Source organism: Zonotrichia albicollis, chromosome 2 (genome assembly GCF_047830755.1).
Source record: "Zonotrichia albicollis isolate bZonAlb1 chromosome 2, bZonAlb1.hap1, whole genome shotgun sequence".
NCBI lineage: Eukaryota > Metazoa > Chordata > Aves > Passeriformes > Passerellidae > Zonotrichia > Zonotrichia albicollis.
The window spans coordinates 41,235,291-41,251,490 of NC_133820.1; the positions used below are offsets into that span (position 1 = coordinate 41,235,291).

At 41.7% G+C, this 16,200-nt stretch overlaps 1 protein-coding gene across 6 annotated transcripts in view; it reads right to left on the reverse strand.

Moving 5' to 3' along the window:
• The window catches only part of CLCN1 (chloride voltage-gated channel 1), a 64,812-nt gene that overhangs the window by 8,359 nt on the left and 40,253 nt on the right, over nucleotides 1–16,200 (reverse strand). For 4 of the 6 annotated variants that reach the window (XM_074534872.1, XM_026797965.2, XM_074534873.1 and 1 more), the window contains 14 exons: nucleotides 15,044–15,128; nucleotides 12,502–12,603; nucleotides 11,114–11,198; nucleotides 10,504–10,653; nucleotides 8,978–9,047; nucleotides 7,577–7,687; nucleotides 7,238–7,451; nucleotides 6,414–6,547; nucleotides 5,697–5,911; nucleotides 5,471–5,576; nucleotides 3,985–4,067; nucleotides 3,176–3,214; nucleotides 2,449–2,553; nucleotides 491–577 (listed from right to left, as the gene is read on the reverse strand). In XM_074534872.1, the coding sequence (XP_074390973.1) occupies nucleotides 491–577; nucleotides 2,449–2,553; nucleotides 3,176–3,214; nucleotides 3,985–4,067; nucleotides 5,471–5,576; nucleotides 5,697–5,911; nucleotides 6,414–6,547; nucleotides 7,238–7,451; nucleotides 7,577–7,687; nucleotides 8,978–9,047; nucleotides 10,504–10,653; nucleotides 11,114–11,198; nucleotides 12,502–12,603; nucleotides 15,044–15,128 (1,586 nt within the window). Of the gene's footprint in view, nucleotides 1–490; nucleotides 578–2,448; nucleotides 2,554–3,175; nucleotides 3,215–3,984; nucleotides 4,068–5,470; nucleotides 5,577–5,696; nucleotides 5,912–6,413; nucleotides 6,548–7,237; nucleotides 7,452–7,576; nucleotides 7,688–8,977; nucleotides 9,048–10,503; nucleotides 10,654–11,113; nucleotides 11,199–12,501; nucleotides 12,604–15,043; nucleotides 15,129–16,200 lie in introns of those variants that run through there. The other 2 variants (XM_074534870.1, XM_074534874.1) reach the window with 2 other exon arrangements.

Below are 16,200 nucleotides of genomic sequence, written 5' to 3' on the forward strand. Positions count from 1 at the left end.
AATAAGAGAAACACTTCAGAAATAAAAAACGTGAAAGGGAGGCCAGCCCAGCCCTACCCAGCAGAAGTTCATCTATTCCCCGGGGTAAAGGGATCATAAACAGAGTCACAGCTCTGCCTCTGGGGCCTATGGAGATCATCTTTTACACTGGTGATGTCATGAAAAATTCCATGGTAAACAACAAATTCCATACCTCTTTCAGAAACAGTAATAGCCACTCAGTTAAGAATGGCTATTAAGCCTGCACTCATGCAAAAGATGAACCTGTTAACATCCCTGTAAACAGCACCTGCTGCCTCCTCTGAAATGCAGTCATCCATTCCTTTACATGGCTTCCAAATAGCAGACTCAGAATTCAACGCTGGACTGGAAATGTAGCACTTGCAGTTATATATATTCCCAGCTGGAACCTGCTGCACCTGGGAGTTACTGCAGTGATCCACAGGACACTCTCTGTTCTTTAGGAGGATGGCAGAGGATGTGTACTCACCTCTTCCAAAGCCAGCACTCCCCTCAGCTTCCCCATGCTGGTTACGTAGGCATGGCTGAGGCCCAGCAGTGAGAACAATGTGTGTGTCTAGGAGCAAAACCACAAAAGACCATCTCAGAGGCTTTGGAAATGGGCAACACAGAACTTGATGCTAGAGCTGGGACTCAGGATTTAGAAATGGCAGTCACAAAGACACAAGACTGCAGTTATCCCAGTGAGAAATTATGTATTCCCTTCTTGCCCTTTTGTATCTGCCAAATGCTGCTCTTTGCTCCTTCTGCTGTGCAGCTCTAGTTGGGACTGTGCTGATGATGGAGAGCACATTCTCAAGGTCATTCTAGTCCTGCAGCTGGTGGAGATTCACATACAACACCCTGTGTTGTGCATTTGGAGACCTGTGCAGATCCTGTTTCATTTTGGTGCTGGAAACTGAACTACCATATAGTAATATGTAAAGTCAAAAGCAGCTTAGGTTATTTATTGCAGTGCTTTCCTTATCAATGAAGGATTTCTTTTTTCCTGTCCCAGAATATTTTCTGTGAAAGCTAAAACTTGTTGCTGCTTATCCAGTGCAGTGAGAACACTGAAAACAAGTTATTCTCTTTCTCTTACAAAGTCTCCTTGAAAGGACAGATATCACACTGTTGTCAGTCTTCTTTTCTTCAGCCTAAATATACCCCATTATTTTACTATTATTCACAGATCAGGGTTTCTAAAACTTTCCACATTCTCAGTCCTCATCTCTGGTACATTTCCAACCTCCAGGTTCTTGAAGCTGAGCTCTAGCTGGACTTTACCTGTGGCCTTTACCATGAAATCATTCTGTCACAGCTAGTGTTTGACCTTTTTTTTTAGTATCATATGAGAAACTGAATGTCATGTTCAAGTGTAAACTAGGAAAAATCTGATTTCTCAAGAATAAGACATTTTACTCTAAAGTAAAAGAAAACCTGGTTAAATATAGCTTGGTCATGATAAATTGTGGTATTCTTTTCATTGTCAGTAATCTCACATTTAGCTCTAACTGTGCATATTTCACATGGTTTGATTATGTATTATTCCTGGGTAGTTTTGGGGGTTTTTTTGTGCATCCAAGTTAAGTTGATTTGTCTGTTATTTCAGAGTTTCTCACTTGCTCTTTTGTATGACAGGTATGAAACTTTCCCATGATCAGCCTTCAAGTATATTTTTTGTAAGCTTATGTTCTCAAAGATATATGCTAGTGGTTTTCAGGTTACTTCACCTACCCCTTCAGAAAGCTCATCTGAACTATATGCTAGCTTATTCTTGTTTTGCTCAAGGCTGAGATCTTAACAGTAATTCATTAATTTAGTACAAGGTCTATGCTGACTAGTCACATCAAATATTGATAAAAGCATGCACTATGCACTTTTGCTTCAGTAGACTGCTTTCCACTGAATGAATGCCCAGTCCTACCTTCCTCTTGACATACAATGATTGCTTTGCTCCCCAGTCATCCTATGCTGACTCTAGGTGCTGCATGATCCAGCTTCCTCTTTCCTTGTGCTTCAGTTCCATGAAGAGCCTGTGACACAGGCAGATGAGTAGAGGGTTTCTGAAGGCCCTCTGAGAAACACCCTGAGAAATCCAGGAGTGCTCATTCCAGTGCTGCACAATGACAGGGCAGACTGTCAATCTCAGTGGAATGCCCCAGCAGCAAGGCACACAGTGCTGCTGTTAATGTAGCAGACTTTTTTTTTGTCCAAAAGCTTTTTTAATAAATGGACTCAGACTTCTTATCACAAAGGCTTTCATTTTGCAGGAGATTGGAGATACACATGGGAGATTACAGGAACAAGCTCACTTCTGTAGCTCGATGTGAAAGTGAGTGGTGATAGTAGTTGTAGGTGAAGACAAGGAGAAGAAATAAGTCATAGACTGGACTTGGAATGAGTGGAGAAAAGTGATGTATGCCTCAGGGAGACATCTGCGCTCACCTTGTGCAGGGAGGTTCTCTCCACCAGCTGGAAAGGGGAGGGATCTACGCGGCAGCTGTCAAAGCACACATTCTTGTCCAGCTCCTCCTGTTCCCAGGCATCTATCTGACACAGGAAAGAAGGGGAGTCACTCTTACAGCTACTTGCAGCATTGCTGTCTTGTGTACCCAAACCTGTCCCCTCCTCCTGTTAATGCTTCTTCCTTTCTATGTACAGCATTCATCTTGTCCATTATATCTCACCCCTCTGTCCCTTTCTTGCCAGATGTCAAGTCCCTGTGGAAACAGGGCAATTCAGAGATTTTCTGAGAAGATGGGGTTTTGTTTTTTCCTTCTTAAAGAGGGAGTGAACATCTTTAGCTTTCCTTTCTGAGTACATCTTCCCCTTGTTGTTGCAAGATGATTGATCCATTGTGTAAGAAATGAAGGAACAATGTGGGCCCACAAGGATTTAGATGAGGGAGCAACTGTGGAGGCCTCTAGTCCAAAACCCTGCTCCAGCAGGGCTGACTTCAAAGCTAGATCAGATTAGTCAGTCTTACCAGCACATCTAGCCAAACTCTTCTCTTATGGGTGAGACTTGCCCACTGTACCCACTCCAAGCAGAAATTTACTTTGGCTATGGCTTTATCTGCCAGTCACTGAGGTTCCTGGAGTATTGCAAGTGATAGGAAATGGGTACAAGGAGCACTCACATGACCTCACTCCATTTCTGCACCTCATCTTACCTCTTCTGGTGTCATTGTCTCAATGACTTCCACTGGCTCCTGTAGGAGAAAACACTGTTCAGGACAGCCAAAGAACCCACAGTTTCACAGAGTACAGAAAGGGAAAATCTGCACAGCCTCCTCACCCCATGTGGTCCCCTTTTTGTTCCAAATGGTGTATTAGATTTTCCAAGTGCTTAGATTTTCTTTATACTCATCCATTATACAGTGTGCTCTGCCCTTGCTGTGCTTCCCTTGCCAATGACAATTCACCATGGAGTTCTGCTGGAGCAACTCAGGTGCCTAAATATGGCCACCTAATACTGATTTAGATACTCTCAGGATATCCCACATAGGGTCCAACCACTGCCCTGGAGTCGATGGGTCTCCCGTAATCTCTCTGTTATCCCCAAACCCTGTGCAGATGTGTCAGATAACCAAGGGCAAGTTTAACATGGCAAGAGCCAAAAGCTTTTTTTTTTCATTTTTCTCCGTCTGTCAAAAACTGTTTGCCAAATGGAATTGAACTGCATTTTATTGCATGTTAGCCAAAATATCATTAATTTTTATCACTGAGAAAAGATGCCCAAACTCAATCATGATGGTAGCCTGAGACCTGAGCACAGGTGACTCTTCAGGAAGATGCACACTCCTTTACAGTAATCACACCCTTTCTCCTTGGGAGGAGTTCCCCACTGATGCTGTCAGAGTTCAGGACCATAACTGTGTCCATACTTTAGCCAAATGCTGAATGTCTCAAGTAGTAGTTTCTAGTTCCACTGCATTCCCTTCCCTCTTCGGGGTACTACCAGGCTCTGTGTAGCCCTAACCTGGATGGTGCTCTCTGTTTCATGTGGACGGCTGCAATGGCACAAGAGCTGCTGGATCAGTTTCCTCAGACTCCTGAAACTGCCTGAAGGATGAGAACAAACATGTGGATAAGAGAGAAAGACAAATGAGAGACAAAAATACAAAGCCCCACACCTAATGCATCCTCTTAGCCAAGGCAGGCTGGGAAATGCTATGTATGAGGGACATGATAGAGCTGGGCTGGTCACAATCTGGCATTCAATTTGAAAGATGGTGTCTGGGACATTCCAGAATGAATATTACCATGCAACAAAACATTTCAACAAACTGGATGTGACAGGTGCCAAGGGATGAGGAGTCCATGTGTTCTGCCAGAAGCAGAACAATGGGAATACAAAAGACCAGAATTATACTCCCAGCCAAGGAGTCAGCAAAGAGGAGGATACAGGGCCTGGTGCTGTTGTGAGCAAGGCTGTGGAGGAAGTTTGGTCAGAAACAGTGATAGCTGTGAGCCAAACTAAAAAAAGAAAAGCAAGGTCTCATGAATTCATTCCTGTTCCACTTCCTTTGTCATTCCTGGGTCACCCAGTTCTAGCTTCACGTAAAATGTTTCACATACTGTCCTTGTTTTCATATGTGGTTCTTTTTCTGCTTTGGTAGGATAGATGGATGGCTACCCTACCACTTCCCTGCTCTGGAAGCATAAAGTGGATTTTTCTATGCCTTAAAGGTTTAGTCACACGTGAGGGGTGTTAATGAACCAGAATGTGCTATATGCTCTATTACATGTAACACTTGGGTGCCTAAAAGCATGAGCTAAAGCCCTATCCTCTGTACTGGGCTACATCTCTGTGCTTACTCACTCTCTGCATATTTCAGGATGCATAAAGGATAAAAACAACCCACCATCCTGCATCACATATACATGAAAAATAAATCAGCAATGAGCTATGAGTACAGTCTTGAAAGCAAAGCTAATACAGAGCTGGGGTGTGACACAGAAGAGCACAATACATCAATGTTTGTCCATCACATTGATGCAGCTGAACCAAAGAGATGTGTGTCCAAGGGAGGAGACGTTCAGTTTTGGAGATGGCTGACTAACAGCCTAAGTTACTCAAAAACTTAGTGCAAAACATGTTTAGCTCTCAGGCTGCTTTCCCCAGGAGATTCACTCACGTAGTGAAGGAGCCAAAGATGGGACCATTCTATGCACACTCTACAGAAAATGTCCAAGGAGCTGTTATTGCAAAAATGGAGTGTTGGAAGACAGAGAGTGTCCATCCTTAGTGGGCTTAATTATTCTGTGCTGCCTGAGCGATCACAAAAGAAGGTATCTCCAGGTACATTACACGGATGTTGGGGTGCACTAACAAAGTGTCCTTCAGGAGCAGCAGAGAAAGCCCCTCCTCAGTCTCTGGGAAGCCAGCCCCTCACACAGGCAGGTACACACAGCTTCCCCAAGCTGGCTAGGATGTGGTTGAGCCATGACAGTAGTTACCATACCTGGGTGCTGCTGGGGCTCCAAGGTTTCAGGCATTTGTTTTAGAGGACTTGTTGGGCCATTTGGCTCTTCTGGACAACTGGGAGTGGGACTTGGAGGCCGAGGCAGCTGTTAGAGAAAGGAGAGAAAATAAAGTCCACCTTGTGCCATTTATTTCTCAGCCTTTCCAAGCGCCTAACTGCTTCTAAGCAGTCTCTACATTGCAGTCTATCCACTTCCCTCCCTCACCTCTCCCTTCTCCTCTGTATCCTCATCCTCATCAACATAAGCAAAAGATTCGTGCTTCAGCTTGGGCAGGTTTGCCCAGGGTCCATCGTAGGGTGCCTCGTTCAGCTTCTGCTGCCTTTCTCTGTTGAGGAGCCGCCGCCGCTCTGGGCTGATGTGGGCCTGGAGGAGAGCCTGCAGCTCCGACCGCTCCACGGACCCCAGCAGGATCATGGACTCTGCACAACACAGAGCAGGCAAGCCATTAAACCACCTCCAGGTGGTTTGGAGGTGCCCTTCCACACATCACCCCTTCCTCCTTCCAGCCTCTTCCAGGTGCTCAGGCTTGTACTGCCTAGATCTGTACCAGAGTCCCTGACCGCCCTGTGGGGCTCCTAGGCTGTGGGGCTGTGGGAAGGGGCCTTGCTGTCCTGAGCTGTGCCACCCCACGCATGCTCTTGGCTCATGCACGATCCCAGGAGGGCCCTGTTATCACAGTTCAGTCTGGAGACTTCCCACACACCTCCCTTACGTGCTGGATCTGCTTCACTGCCCACACTCCAGCTTCCCTGTCTGGCCAGCTGAACAGCTGTCTGCCATACATCATCCACAGTGGGAGATTTTTAGGATTTTTTTTAATGTGGTAGGTCACCCTGCCTGCTTCACACCATGTAATTTGGAAGCTAGTTTCTTCAAGCTGAAACAGTCTTCAGGAAGGACCAGTTTCTCCACATTGCCTACCTGGCGAGTCCACCAAAGGCAAAGATTTCACTGTGGTGCTTTGGAGTACCTCCTGCAAGTCTCGGTATTTACAGTTGGAGGAAACAAATTTCACATCTTGGACCATAATATCCTCAACAAAGATATTGTATTTGCTGTGAATTTGGGGAGGATAAGAGAAAGAGTTAGCATATTAAAATGCCAACCACATAAATTCTCTAAAGAAATACCCAAATGACTACTTTTTAAAAAGTGCTCCAAATACAGCTGCCAAATGATCTTCTGTGAGAGTAACCAGAGGACTTTCCAAGAGGATAAATACAGATTAACTGGATTTCCATTACAGTTGTATTTCCCTCCGTTACCCCTCACCATAAAATACACACATGTATGTATAGATGGTTTTTATATGCATACCCATGTGTATGATATATACTAGCGAGGGATAGATGTTTATAGGAATAACTGAGTTTTGCTTCAAGCAAAATATCCAAATAAAGTATTTCAAACATTTGTTCATTTGCTGGGGAAAAATATCCAAACTCCACTGAATTTAGATAAATGAGACTCCTGAATTTTAAATTTTTAAGATGAAGCAACTTGGAAGTATTAATACAAATTCAGTAACATTGCAGGTCATTCAAACTTGTGCTTTCAGTGAAAAAGAGGACTTTTCTCCATTTTTGTATGAAACCTAATTCTACTCCAACACTTGTTTTTTCTTACGGCAGACCTATTGTGCCTTCTTAATCCCTTTGTAGTACTGGACCCTTTCCATAACCTTTTATTCCCCTGTGGTCTTAACCCTCTCCTGCTTTATTTCCTTGCCTGGTTTGCTACTATACCTTATGTGATTCCAGCCCAGGTCTGGCAGGTAGGGCAACTTCTTCACCTGGATGATGCTGTCATAGAGGCTGGGCTGCAAACTCTGGGCCACCATGTTGGCAAGGATGACAGCCACCATCATGGGCAGGATGTGAGAGATCTGACCCGTCAGCTCAAAGCAGATGACAGCGGTGGAGACAGTGTGGCTCACTGCTCCTGTCAGAGCTGCTGCACCTTTCCCAGGTAGGAGAAGGAATAGGGAGAGAAGAAGACTGTCATATAGAAACAGCATGTCATGTCAATCAGGAAAATTACAGCAGTGGGACCAGGTGAGGAAAAAGGAAGGTGTGGAGGCTCACCAATGACAGCATACCCTCCAGGTAAGATTTGGTAGAGAATGTCATCAAAGAGGATCCCGTTGGGAAAAAGTGATGCCATGATTTCCCCAATAAGACGTCCAAATGCAGCACCTGAAAAATATCACTGACAGTTATGGAGTTAACATTTGAGGAACATCCAGTCTGTGCTGTGCAATCACTTGGATATTTTCTAACAGAAACGAAGCCAAAGCTTACATTAAAATGACACTGAAAACTAAAGAGTAGTTCTCAGTTATAAAATACAGAAGTTAGACTAAAAGAGGAAAAAAGGGTACTAAGATTGCTAAATACAGCTGACCACTCGTTCATTCACTTGGGCACCCCAGGCACAGCAGTAGCTGTGATTCCCAGGCTGGAGGACATATTTTCAGGTCGCGTACAATGTCAGTCCAGATCACAGTTGAGGCCCTTTAGACTCTCATGCTGTGAATGTATAAGCATTAGAATCCCAGCTGACAGAAGAGTTTTTGTGGGAAGAGACTTCAGGAAGTCTTGTTCTGACCCCTGCACATAAAGGGGCTGATTTCGAAGTTACATGGAGTCACCCATGTCTTGTTCAGACAGGTTACAAGTCTGCAAAGATCTCTTGGACTGGTGGACACAAAACACCACAGTGTTCCAGAATTGTATCCAAAATGCTGAATGCATAGAAATGATTTCTTTGCATTGCTGTTTAGGTCTTTTCCTAATACAGCCCTGGTGTTTGTTAGCCTTCATCACTGCAAGGGCATGGTTACTCCCTCATGTTCAGTTGCTGCCTGCCAGAACTCAGAGGTCCTTAGAGCACCCTATTTCATTTGTAGGTACTGAATACTGAACGTCATGAGCTTGTATAGCTCAGTCTAACATAGCCTCTCTTTCTAAACATCAGCATCACATTATTGTGATTGTTTGTTGTTGTTATTGGAATTAAAACCAGTTAAAAGTCAATCAACTTTTTATGCTATCACATTTCAGTTAGAAGAAAGGAGTTAGATCATCACAGTTAGAAGAAAGGAGTTAGATTACATTGCGGGTACTAGTTTTGAGGTTATCTCTTCTGGCTGGCTTTCAAGGGGGAAAGGAGCAGCTACTATTAATTATAGGATATTAAGTGAAGAGGCATAGAGATTAGAAGGCCATGGCTCAGCATGTGACCCCAAGTGGGGCCTTCCTTATGTAAAAGGGTAGGGACTACCTATTTGGCATTTGGTTTCAGGGGGTTGAGCTAATGTCAAAAGCAGAGACCCAGAGGCTGGTCTATGGACTGCTAATCAGGTTGTCATAGACATCAAGTGATAACTCATATGCCAGATGAACCCTGCTGGGTGTGTAGGCAGTGTCTCTCCTATTCTCTCTCCCTGTCAGATGAATATGCTGCAAAACAAAATTGAAACTCACCTAATACGAAAACAGGCATGAAGCCTCCACAGGGGATTGGCATCGTGGTGGCAATAACAGCCATGCAGAACTAGAACAGAGGCAGAGGGTGCAGTTGTTACTGAGCAGCAGTAGCATTTCCTGCTGCCCCACTCTGTGCCCAGCCTGGCTACAGAGACCAGAAATCTGTGGAGGTGTAGTACTGCTAATTGAGCTCTGTCTTTGTAGTACCAAACGTGGCCAAATACAGCTGAAAACTGATTATACTGCAGTGGAGAATCAGGCCAGGCCTTTGCCCAGAGTCAAAATAGCAGTTTCATGTTTATGTGATCTATCCCAGTGCTGAATTTATCCAGAAGAAAATCAAGAGCAGTTATCTAGTGAGTAGAGAAAGCCTTTAGTTAGCAGGACAGTGCCAACGAATCTAGTGGCTCAGGGTACAGCTCCTCCAAAGGCAAACAGATGGACTCAGGACAGACACACCCTGTAGTCCACTCCTCCTCTCCTCTTTTCTTCAAGTAAACAAGACCTTTTCTGCTTGGTACACTGCAATAAGAATTATCACAGAAGGAGAACCCTTAACTACCTGTCAGAAATTAATAGAGTGTTTTACTTTGGGTGGAAACGGTTGTGTCAATCAGTCATTAATAGCTGCTCTTGATCTACCGAAATTTTCAACTGACATTACAAGTGGCCTCAGCTCTTCTGCCCCTTTGCAATAAGTAAATAATAAATGAATTAGCACCTATTCTGTGATATTTTTTAATCTATCTATCTATCTATCTATCTATCCATCCATCCATCCATCCATCCATCCCTCTATCTTTCATCTTAGGAAAACCTCCTTCTTGCTGGTTTTATTTTGAACATTGGAATAGGATGTTTTCTTTCAAATGTCTTTTTTTTTTTTTTGCTCTGTCCCATGCCAATTACACAGCTGATCCTTTCAGAGGCTGAACAGTTGCAACTTCCACAGACCATGTCAGCTCAAAATTTTTAATCTGCTGTTGCTTTCTGGTAAGTGAGCAAAACTGTTTCCAGCTGCACTTCTCCATCAAGTTTTGACGGACTGCTAAGAAATCCTTGAGCCTCACACAGCTGTAGATTGCACTTGCATATTTCTATTTGTCCCATATTTGAAGTCAGGAATATCAAATAGACTGTATCCGACTTCATTTAGATCAAACATAAATTATCTGATGGCTTTTTAGTTAGTCAAGTATTTATTTTTGTAGGACTTGAGAAATCTTTCCTCATTTAGTTTTCCCTGCCAGCTACTACACAGTGGACACCAAAGGTCATTCAGCAGGATGCATGAGGAGGATGACCTAGGGAGCAGAAAAGGCTACTTTTTAAAGGAAACTCTTCCCTAATAATTTTGGTCATTCAAGGTGGACAAACATCTCATCAGAAGATGGAATCCATTGCAGCTGTAGTGCTTCATTCAATACCCAGGAACTCCTCATTGGCACTTCACAAACTGCTTTACAAAAGGGAAGAGCATTCAGTCTGAGTGGAGGAGGGTTATGGTGAGCTGGGCTTCCTACCTTCACGAGGAAGAAGAGCAGGATGGTGACAAAGACGCTGACTTTAGGATGGATCCAGGCAGCAGATTTCCCTAGGATCTGGGTGTCCCCAGAGTGTTTGATCCACGTATAGTTATCAAAGAGAGTGCTGATGGCTTCCCGTGGCATCAACTAAACAGCCAAAAAACGAGGTATGAGTCATGACATTAGATGAAGTAAATATTCTATCTCTATTACAAGGAAGTGGAGGAGATTTTTACCATGGGAATTCACGACTATGAGACTTAATTCACATTTCTAATCTTCAGGAAGAGAGACAGAACTTTACTCATACAAGTGAAGAGATAATTACTTTTACACAAAGGATAAGATTTTCCTTATTATTTGCTCAGAAGAGGGGATAATTACTTTTACACATAGGGTAACATATTTCTTAATATTTGCCAAGAAGAGTGGACCTTTTTCAAGTTTTCTATGAAGGAGGTAGCAGAGATCATATAGTGCCTCCTCAGTACAAACTCCTCCCATACTGTTCTTCCCTTTTCCCTGACACAAGGTTATTGGGGTGGAGGATAAGGAGATAGCGTTCCAAAGAACTGCACAGAATTGATAATACACTTTCCAGCCTCACCTCTCCTGCCATGAACTGCCCAAATCCATGAGGAAATGTCACAGACGCTATACAGAAGGTTATAACCGCAGGGTATATCAGTCGGCTGTAAAGGAAGAAAGTTATTGCAGTGTGGCCTCATATTCAGTTCTTGCGGCACCATCCCTTCAGGACTAGGAATGCTATTTCTGTGAGGCTCTCTGTATTTGTATCCATTGTTTTGGAGTGCTGTTACCAACAGTTTAATGCCCTGCTCCACTGTGACACTTCACAAGCACTGAGACAACATGAGCCTAAACTGCTTCCACATGCTGGACTAATCCTGTCATGTGTCCCTTGGCAAGTTATTTTTCCTACAGGAAGCATTGGCTGAGATTTAGAAAGACAAAATATAGCAAAGTATAACTTGATTCAGTCTAAGAACCTAAAAATTTCTGAGAAATCAGTGAAAAGTAGATTCCCCCTTTTCAGGCTTGGCTCTACTCCTCTATTAACTTGATTTGACAGCCCTGCTGCTGTTTGTGGGTAAGGCTACATGATGAGGAAAGACAATTTTCCTTCCACATAAGAAAGTAAGCTAATTTGAACTTCTGTTTATTTAGTGGTTTTCTTCTGGTCAGGCTTGCAAGTGGAAAGAAATAAAGTCCTCCATGCCTCTCAACTTTAAAAATTCACATAGTATCAGATCTTTTTCTGTAAAGAGACTGAAGACATTTACAGCTAGCCATCATTTCTTATCTTGTTCAATTTATGAACTTTGGAGGTTAGGACTCTATTAGAGAGGGGAAAACAGTATCTTCAAGTGTCCTGTAAAAACTTTATTGTCAAGACTTTTATTTCATTTTTTCATTTTTCTTCTATGCTGCATTCCACACCATTTGGTTCCTATCAGTTTCAGCTTTTGGTTGATAAGAATGGAGACATTCCTTACATTTATGCTAACACTTTGATTAAAACCAAATTACATATTTTAAAAACAGAGTTAGATTTTAGTTGTGTTTAATTTTCCTAAAATATAAATAATGTTGAATTTTTCACGGATCCTAAAAATCCCAACCAAACCAGAAACAGCATGATTTTAAAAAGCATGATCATTGACTTTCTAATTAAAAATATTTTCTGTCCAATTAATAGTTTGCCTTATCCTCTTAACAAATATTGCAGAGTCTCCCTTCCAAATCAAGAACCTATTTGAAACTATGGAGGCTGAGCAAAAGGAAAATCCAGTGCAGGAAAAATTCTCTTGATGTTTGCAGAGACCTTTCTCTCATACAGGAGCAATTTCTCATATTTTTACTATCTTACACATGAATTAGGTCTGCTGTCTTCCAGAAAGCATTTGCTACTATCCAGTATCAGTAGGGTGTGAGAATCTGGTTCCTAAAGAGAATATCTTCACAAGCACTCACTATTTGGTGAGAAACTGGCTCAGGGCTTTATGACGTCGGATGCCCAGGACCACTTGGCGATTGAGATAAACAAAAAAGGCTCCAAGGAATCCAGAACATATGCTAAAATGGAGAAAAAGAAATAAAATCATGCCAAAAAACAGATAATACACAAACCATCAACCAAGAAAATGAGTTTAAGTGGTTTAATCTTCAGCTGCTACTGAAGTCTTGTGGATGTCAGCTGGAGGGTTACTCCTGCAGCAGCTCATTTTATTGACTCCCTGATGAAAGAGGAGAAATTATCTTGGACCTTTGTTATGCACACTACCATTTTACCAATTTTTTTCTTGCTGACAGGGGAAAATCTATAAAATACTTTATAAAAAGAAACTGACAGTTCTCAGTGGGGGCTCGTGAAGAGCAACGGGGCAAAGAGCAGTATTGTCAGAACTTAAACATCAGGCTGGAACAGAAAATAGTAAAAATGAGGGGAGTTTTAAGTCTGATTCAGTAAAATTATACGCCTACAACAATTACTAATAGTGATAGGAACTCTTGTGCCTAAAGCAAAGTATATCATCTCTATGATCCTAATAACTTAGGTTATTGTCCTGATTTTAATAAAGTAAGAAAAAAAGTGTAGTTGTCTAAGAATTGGTGTGATCTTTAGGCTCTGTAGCTTAATGAAACTTGTATAAATAGGGCCTAATACTTGAATATGAAAAGAAAAGGAAGAGTGAAAAAGGACTGCATTTAGGATTGGTAAGGGGAAGCTTTATTTTAGGTGACAAGTAATAACCCACATAATACTGAGGATAAATACTTCATATTTTCATGCTATTAATTTCTAAAATTAATGGACTTCTGCTTTGTTATATGTTACACATGCTTTTGCCAAATCTCATTCAATGAATTATTTAGTATACTTAAAACATTGTACGTTGAAAATAATCCTGCTTTATCATTTAAAAATTGCAGAGAAACACATTTAAACTAAATATAAAGCTTTTCACAGACAAACATGTTCAATGAATTACTCTTCAATATTTTAAGCTAGCACTGATTAGAACGGTGTTTAAAATAGACCAGTCCCTTAGGCAATATAAACCTAAAGACTACACAGTCAACTGAATTGCTCTATAATATTTTATATTAAAATATACGTCTCTCCATTCCTGTCTATCATTTTATCAAAAAACAGGAAGTGCTCCTTCTGTACAGATTATGCAAATTAACATTTGGTGACACAGAAAAACAAGATCTACCCATTGATAGTTCTTGTCCCACCTGAAGGTGAAGAAATATGTTGGGTAGAAAGAATGTTCAACTTTGTGACTTAAGAGAATTTGGAGCATTCCAAGTTGGTATCAGGACTTTATCCAAGACTATCCAAGCCTTTGGGGTTGTTTTTTATTTTAGAGACCACACTGGACACCCAGGCATTTGAAAGCATTTTGCAGTTGTTATATATTCCTTTCCTAGCCTATGTGCAATGCTGAAAAAGGCCAGCTCTGTCAACTCTGTCCAAAACATAGCGGCAAGAAGTTTTGTGTTCTAACAACCAGCTGTAAAACCACAAGGATTATGCTTTTCCTTGCCAATCTAAAGCAGTAGATTCCTCCAAGCTCATTAGGCAAGTCTGTTTAAGGGGAAGAACAAAGTGAATACACGTTGCTAGCAAAAGCTCCTGTGTATTCACAGATTTTTCAATATAGCTGATGTCTTTAAAAAAACCCCACTTGATTTCATATTCAAGTAAATTAGTAGGAGAGCAGCCTACTAAAATAGGCTGGAAAACCTCAAATATATTTCTGGTCTTGGATGGAGGTCTTGCAAGAGAATATGTTCACAGCACCAGAACAGGCGTTTTTTCCTACAGTGTATTCCTTTCATTACTGCTTTGAAGTGATTTCCCCAGAGCCTCCCTCAAGCTCTAACCACAGATTTTTCCCCACAGCAAATCCAAATTCATCTTTTCTCTAGTATTTCCCAATTTTCATTTTTCTTAAGTTTATTCTTTCATTTCCTCGAAATTAACTAAATTATTCTCACTGAATCCAATTACTGTTGATTACCCTTGTCACCATGTCAGGCGTACCAACCTCTCTCAAAAAGGATAATCAGTCTGAGCTTGTGAAAAGGAAACTTCAGGTTAAACCTTTTGTTCCATCTTTGTCATGTGAAATGGCCATACTTGTTGGATCAGTTCATTTGGGGATAAGGTCAAAACAATTAGAGGGCCATTCAGTAAATTTATTCCCAGAATTTTGACCAAGTTAGACTTACTTTTTTTTTCTTTTTTTTTACCTCTGAGCTTAATTTCTGAAAAAGATACATGGAAAGGGAATAGCAAACACCTTAATAATTCCCATATTTCTTTCCTTAGCCATTGTGATACATAGGCACCATTTCTGAAGGAAGAATTCCAACAAATAGAAGCCTTATTTGCCACAACCAAAGTGACTAAAAGTGATGTTTGTAACTTTTTGGCAGAAGAATTCCTAACACAGATCATATTCTAACCTTTGTAGAGCAAGGTGTCAGTTTCCTGGGAACTCACCCTATTATAGCAAATGCTGGCAGCTCTTGCAGGTCAAAGGGGAAATCCATGCGGAAGTTTGTTCTGAACAGGGCTGTGATGGTAACTGTGAGAGACAAAAGGTAGAGGAGGAAAGAAAATAATGAGGTGAGAAGTTAAATGCAATAAAAGCTAGGGTAGGGACAAGGAAACTTGTTTATACATGCTCCTGTGTGGTTTTCCTGTGTGGTTATATACATTATTAGAGATTGGCAGACTGCTCTGATTTAGTAGGTTCTATTTCTGAGCACTTGCAACTCTAGCACTCTAGATGGTCTAGGTTTGCTTTCACAGAATGTATGCATTATTTTTAGCATCAATCCCTGATTTTTACAGGGTTTTTACAGGGTTTTCTTTTCTTTATTGTCTCCTACCATGCATCCACTATAGCAAAAACAAGCTCTTCCTGGTATCCTTACTGACCAAGAGGTCTCTTTGCTGAGGCAGGCAGTGCATGCACAGCTGAGGAAGCTGCGTCACTTCTTACAGTTGTGATTGCCTTCCAGAAACAAAACTCAGATCTTCACTGAAGTTACAGCTTCAAAATTTTTGACTGGTACCTAAACTTGAAAATTAAAATATTAGAAATCAGGGATGTAAAAATCAGTTAAGCTGCATGTTCTCCAGCTCACCCCTCCTGGTAGTGCTGCTCTGCTACAATGCAATGTTCAAACCTGAGCTGCTTTTTTCTGGAGGTGCATTATTATGGGGAAACAATAAACATCTGTGTGCCAACAGGAGAGGGATAAATCAGCAATTTAATACAGAGTGGAAGTGCAGCTGAATGAGGTTGGCTATAAATCCCCACTTGTCCTGGATGAAGGAATTATTTGTTCAATGAGAAAATAAAAGAAGCAGTGAAAATCTAGCATATGATAATAACAGGAAGAATTAAGTACTTTTAATTTGGTCAGACAGAACTGGGTTTAGAGTAATAATTTAATGAGGTCTCAGTGGGTAATGTTACCTAAGATAGCTAAGCCTAAAACTGCATTCTACTATCCAAAGTTTGAAGATCTTGCTCCCTGTCTCTTCCCCCTGCTCCTTCCCTCCCAGCTGTACTATTGTTCTCCTCTCCCATCGGGCCCACTCTGACACATCACAGCCTTCTGTGAGCTCCTTTGCCTCATTAAAACCTG